Source organism: Saccostrea cucullata, unplaced genomic scaffold (genome assembly GCF_032062105.1).
Source record: "Saccostrea cucullata isolate Sc308-1 unplaced genomic scaffold, CSIRO_AGI_Scuc_v1 ctg22461, whole genome shotgun sequence".
Classification (NCBI taxonomy): domain Eukaryota; kingdom Metazoa; phylum Mollusca; class Bivalvia; order Ostreida; family Ostreidae; genus Saccostrea; species Saccostrea cuccullata.
The window spans coordinates 1-6,329 of NW_026935237.1; the positions used below are offsets into that span (position 1 = coordinate 1).

The window sequence follows — 6,329 nt, forward strand, 5'->3', positions numbered from 1 at the left end:
CCGTAGCTCCAACGAAGACCTATTCGTTGCTTTGCAACGAGCTCGGCTCTAGTTAATGTAAAAATAATTGAAAGTGCACTTTAGATTTCTTTGCAATACATGTACTTTTACTAATTATTCTACACGTTTTTTTAATGAAAATAAATGCAGTCTTTCCTACATTGAACTCATAAAATTATGAATGTGGATAAACCGTATAATTATTTAATTTTCTCAACTCAAATTAAATTTTAGGTTTGAATAGAACAATTGATTTAATATATCTCGTGAATGTAATTAAATTGTTCTGGACAACTTAAAAAAAATTATTATACCTTTGGTGGCCTAAAGCTATCGGCTTATATTTGTCCACTATCTGAAACAGTAACCCTAATTTTCTTGGTTTTTCTCGACTTTTCTAATAATTTTTGAAAAAAAAACATTGCCAAAACTTTTTGTACTTGCCAAAAAAATCACCAATTTAGTTAAATGATACTAATAAACTACGATAGCCTGTATTTCTTCAACTTTAAGATTTAAGATATAGAAAAAGACGTCTCTCTACTACTATAATAATCACAGTGAGATCAGTAGAGACTAAAAATTTTGGTCTGGTGCCTCTATATGGATCTCGCCAAGACTACTATCATAAAGACCCCTTGGTTTTATTTCTAATGATAAAACGGTGTCAAGACATTCATTTTCTTAACTTTATTTAATGATTTTATGAGTGTTTAAATCGTCAGAATCCAGGAGCTTACGGGGGCTTCGCCCCCTGGGCCCCCACCAGGGCTTTGCCCTGGACCCACTGGGGACCTCAGGGCGGCCCAAAAACCCCTTGCCAATTTTAGCATGCACTTCATTTTGAGTCTAGCTACGGCACTGTTTTTGTTTAATTTTCGGTTTTTAATTTCAATGAACGGTGTTGCTGTGGTGACTAAAAATAGAAATTTATTTGATATACTTTCCAACTGCTACTCGTCCTACAGTTTTGAACTGATTTTAATATAATGCAACATTCAAGTAGTCTACACTGAGATACACAATTCATTTAATTGCTTTTTTTTTTTTTTGAAAAATGATGTTGCCATGGTAAGTAAAATTTTAATTTCTGTAAAATTCTTTTAAAAGACTAGTTACTCCTACATTTCTAGTCTTACTGCAATATTGCCAAAAAAAGCACAACAATCATTATTCTGTTCATTACTGTTGTAAAGTTTCAAGTCCACCTGCTACTTTTCCTTTGTTATATGACCTAAAGTCTCGACAGAGACTTCTGTTTTTCATGTAAGAGGACAAGCACGTATAAATAGATTTTTAAAATGTGAATTAAAAATTCGAAACTTGGTGAATAATCCCTTTTATTCATATAAATGGCAAAGGAAAGTCGGTTGGATCCCATTAAATTCATTCTTTCCATTGTCATGATTTAGGTTATTCACACTGCATCTATCCCGTTAGTCGTCCAATGTAGCACCGTCTTTGATTCACAAACAAAATCGAATTTGCTAAAGTTAAAATCGTCTTGCCATTTCCACAGCAGTGCACCTCTTGCCCTAGCTCTGACTTCAAATTTTCCGTTACTCTTTGCACCAACTCCGAAATTATCGAATTCCATGAGTGTGTTGTCATCAAAATACCAGAGTAAGCCTTTTCTTGTGGCCTGGACCCATACCTCTGTTACCGAAGTGTCATTAACATGGTTTTCTAAGAAAGAAATGTTAATTCTTAATTATGTCATAAATTGTTAGCTTACCATGAATATATATATATATATATATATATATATATATATATATATATATATATATATATATATATATATATATATAAGCACTAAAAATGACCAACGACACGAACAATTCACAAATTTCACAATTTTTATTGTTCGTGTCGTTGGTCATTTTTAGTGCATTATATAAATTTCCATCCGTAACCTTGTATCTACTTGGTAGATCCGGCATTTAGGATATACAGTGTTGTTGGTTTTTTAGTGCTTGTGTGTGTGTGTGAGAGGGTGGGTGTGGGTGTGTGTGGGTGTGTGTGTGTGAGGGTGTGTGTGGGTGTGGGTGTGTGAGGGTGTGTTTGTTTGTTTGTGAGGAGGCTGTGATGAGTACTTCTTAAAAATAATAACTTACCGACAAAATTTGTAAACAAGGAGTTCTTTTCGGCAGAGTCTATTCTAATAAGGGCTCCTCCCTCGGTCTTACACTGGGCGTCGGCCACTGGATAGTTGACGGAAGTGGAGTTGTATCTAAAGCAGGTACTGGGGGCAACGAGCTTGTACCCAAGTAGGCACGTCCCTTTATAAAAAATTACATGTATACATAAACTAGGGGGGATTGACAAAGCTAAGGAAAATAAAAATGATTGGAGAATTTAAATTGCATTAAGATGGCAACTTTAAAAATGCTGAATGCTTGGAATGATCTATTCTATTTATAATTAGAATACCAAATGCCACAGTTTTCTCCTGTGTCACCTTGGTCCTACTATACCCCTAAAAAGATGGTTTAATAAAATGTTTATTCACTCTACATTTTTTGTATGCTAAAAGAGTGAATCTGATGACTTTTCATTGTGGCTCCTAAGACCTTACAAAGACAAAACGTGACCAGAAAAGCTTTAGATGACAAAAAACTAGCTCCACAATTATTAAGTTTAAGGATACACCAAACGTTTCAAAAGGACAAAATTTAATTTGATAGTAATTCTCTCATTAACTAAGATAACATATTAAACGCATATATCATTTGAAAGCTTGTTAAACGCTATTTAATGGTCGTAATTTAAATTTTATCTTGTTAAAAAATTATAAATATTTTAATGTAAATATTAGTGCATTTATATTTTATAAATCAACTTTTTTGTATTCCGCCCCTTAAAGTCAAAATTTTGCCTCAATGTAGATTAAAGATTGAACTTTAAAACTGTATCTAAGATTTTTGACAAATCTTCTTATTCAAGAGTTACATCCATTTGTCCTTCAGTGTTACAAAGGACAAGATAGGGTAACAGCCGAATCTGGCTCCTTATTTGATGTAAAAATCAGAACAATGGTCGAACTGTGATAGTTTGTAGTTCAGAAGTTAAAATGATCCTCACTTTAATACAAGCACTAATTTTGATTCAAAGCTTACATGAAAGCCACTAGATGGCGCAGAAATAGGGCATTTTCCAGATTTTCCCCAAATCTGGTGGAATTTCATCATATTTGGGATATATTTCTCTTTGGGAAACATAGAGCACAAGCTTGCCTATCTGAGATTTTTACACCTAAACTGCATCTGGTATCATTGTATAAAATATATAAATTTGGTAGATAGGCAAGTGTGTGCTCTATGTTTTCCGAAAGAAAATGTGCTGTAAAATTGAAGAAAATTTGCATAAAAATGAGAAATGTCAAAAATTGACCTATTTCCTGACCTCACTGTGACCCCTGTATATTCTAAATCTTAAAACCATTACTCATTTTGTGGCAGGGGTGACAACAGGGTTTTATGGATAAACTATTGGTTCATTCTGAAAGACACCCAAACTTGGGGGCCAAATACTGCTATTACCCTATCTTGTCCTTTATTAGCCAAATTCTACATTTCCCCTAATAATTCAAGAATTGAGCAAGGTATCAAAACATCTGAGATACGGTTTTGTGAACACACATTTGAGACACATTCTGGCCAGTTTTCAGAGAAATTGTTCGTTAAATAAGGGATGCTGAATCCTTTGAAATAATACCACCAACTGTCTGTTCTTACTTTACAGTAGAGGGCAAAAACCCATTACACAACAAATTCTGCCAAAGCTAGAAATATATCACACCTTGGAGATTCAGCTTTGGAAACTGTCACTTACCCATATTTCCTATGCATATTCACAAGAATGGGATGTTCTATTCTTTATTTAGGTGCTTTTAATGAAGTAAAATAGGTACAATTCTGAATCAGAAAGATTTACCGGTAAAATGGCAAGAGCTAAGCTCCATCTCCTATTTCATGGTCATTAGTGACCTGTTAGATCTCCTTCCCTAAATCTAGAGTCTCTGTAGTTTAATTACTGATAACCTCTGTGTGGCTAGTGAAGAATTCCCTAAGTGGTCACAGTGATTTATTGCTGGTTTTAGAAGCAGACAGTCAGAGACCAAATCAGAAGCTTCAATAACGGCACATTTACATGTGTTAGTGTTTATGTTATATAATTGATTGTTAAATAATTAGAGAACCATTTAATAATCAGCAACAATTTTTCATGCATTATAACAGTGATTAGCATTTTAATTAGTGATTTAGCCAAAAATCTCAAAATTAAGAAAAATCATGAAAAAGGCTTAAGCCTTTGGTGTAACATTAAGTGATCAAATTAAACAGACTGACCTAAAAAAAAATCCAGTCCGTTTTTTGACATCTTCGAACTATTTCTTCTATACAAAAAAAATAGAACTAGAGGTCCATGGGCCACATCATTCACCTGAGTAACTTTGGCAATGCTATTCTTGACCAGATTCCCTATAGTGGCCCGCCCTACCCCAGTGGGTTCTTGATTTTAACAATTTATAATCTACACTATCCAAAGATGCTTCCACATAAGTTTCAGCTTTACTGGTCCAGTGGTTCTTGAGAAGATTTTTAAAGTTTTTTCTGATATATTTCAATAAAAAAATGGATTCCTTTTTGTTGGTCCGTCCTACCGACGGGGTTACGATTTTAACAATTTAGAATTTAACACATAACTTTCAGCTTTTCTGGCCAAGTGAATCGCAAGAAGAAAAATCAATTTTTTTAATGACCCCACTCTTTTTTTGTCTTATCTTGATTACCCACCCTTGTAGGGGGACTAGGCCCTTCATTTTGACAATTTAAACCCCCAGGATAATTTGTACCAAGTTTGATCGATATTGGCCCAGTTGTTCTTGAGAAGAAGTTCAAATTGTAAAAAGTATACAGACGGACGGACGACGGACAATGGGTGATCAGAAAAGCTCAATTGAGCTCCAACTCGGGTGAGCTAAAAGAAAGGTTAATATCAGGAAATTTCTAGATCTATGTTTCAAAATATTATCAATCGTGTGTTGCTAACAAATTCTTTCTCAGTTTCTATAACAAAACATTCCTTACAATTGTTGTTAATAATCCTCCTGGCTCTGAAATTGAGATCATCGAAAATTTCGTCTATCTATACCGCAATTTTGGTTTGCAAGATAATTCGGTCTAACTCACTTCGTTCAGATGTCATCTGTGAGAGTACTTCATAGAGGAGTAGAAAGGGGATTTTTTTAATCTTTCATTTTCGCGATGAAGGTAAGAAGTTGGAATAATTAATCCAGAACTAAGCAAAACTTGTGCGCAATAATTATTCAATTTATCAGTATTTACAATGGGTGGTACTACAGATCTGCAGCTATTAATCGTTAAGCAATCTAAACTTTGAAACACATAGTATGATAATGTTATAAACTTTGAATTTACTATGATATTTTGACTGAACACTTCCAGTATCACAGGAAACCGTATATCCAAATGAAGGGGAAAATATCTGACCATTCTTTAATGTTTATATTTTATGAAAGTATAATGTATAAAATTTACATTAAAGAAGTAATACCAGTAATAAATAACGAAAAAAACTCCCCAAAACTGTCAAATGAACAAAGGAATCTTCCTTTAATGCCATTGCCTAGAGTTTTGTTTTGTTTTCTAAATTTGTACATATATACATGTTTTTAGATAATTAATAACTTAATTAAAAAAACAGCAACACTGAATAGTCTTAATTTTAAATTATTTGTGAAATACTAGTAAAAGGTTTTAATATTTTTCTTAGGAAAAAATTGTCTTACCGCCGACGTAGGTCTGCCAGTTCCCTGGCATTGCCACCTCAGAGTCCAATAAAGGACTAGGGCAGCACACACACGAAAGTGACGCCTTGTCCCAGCTCACGGCATGAAGTACGGCGTAGGAATTAAGGCACGCTGCCAGGCACTTGGTTGGACGCGAAAAAGTCGCAAGACGTCTACAGGATGTTGTTGGGTTTTCTAAGACCTTTTCTGACCAGGAATATTGAACATTCGTAGTTAAAACCTGCCTGATTATGGTAAAAGAGAAAAGGAATTTTAAAGTTTGAATCATTTTGAACATTTTTTCAACAGCTCTCGCTGATTGCTGCAGATGATTTGTCAGTTATTGCTGGTGGAATATCGTTTTAAATTCTCTACCCTAGAACTGTAGAAAAAAAATCAAGTAATTGAACATTGGATAGATGAATACTTGGTACAGTACTTGGTACCATAACAAATTAACCCCTTCACTTCCCCCTACCGGTCAAATTGACCGGTGGCGCGTAAAACACGACTT

The 6,329-nt window shown here is 34.2% G+C and overlaps 1 protein-coding gene across 1 annotated transcript; it reads right to left on the bottom strand.

Annotated features, from left to right (window-relative positions):
• Positions 1-1,406: 1,406 nt before the first annotated feature.
• Positions 1,407-3,838, bottom strand: LOC134242297 (uncharacterized). Its single transcript, XM_062724383.1, has 3 exons — positions 3,835-3,838; positions 2,118-2,282; positions 1,407-1,686 (listed from the first exon to the last, which is right to left on the bottom strand). Exons 1-3 carry the CDS (start codon positions 3,836-3,838, stop codon positions 1,418-1,420), a joined length of 438 nt encoding a protein of 145 aa, XP_062580367.1. The 3' UTR covers positions 1,407-1,417.
• Positions 3,839-6,329: the final 2,491 nt, after the last annotated feature.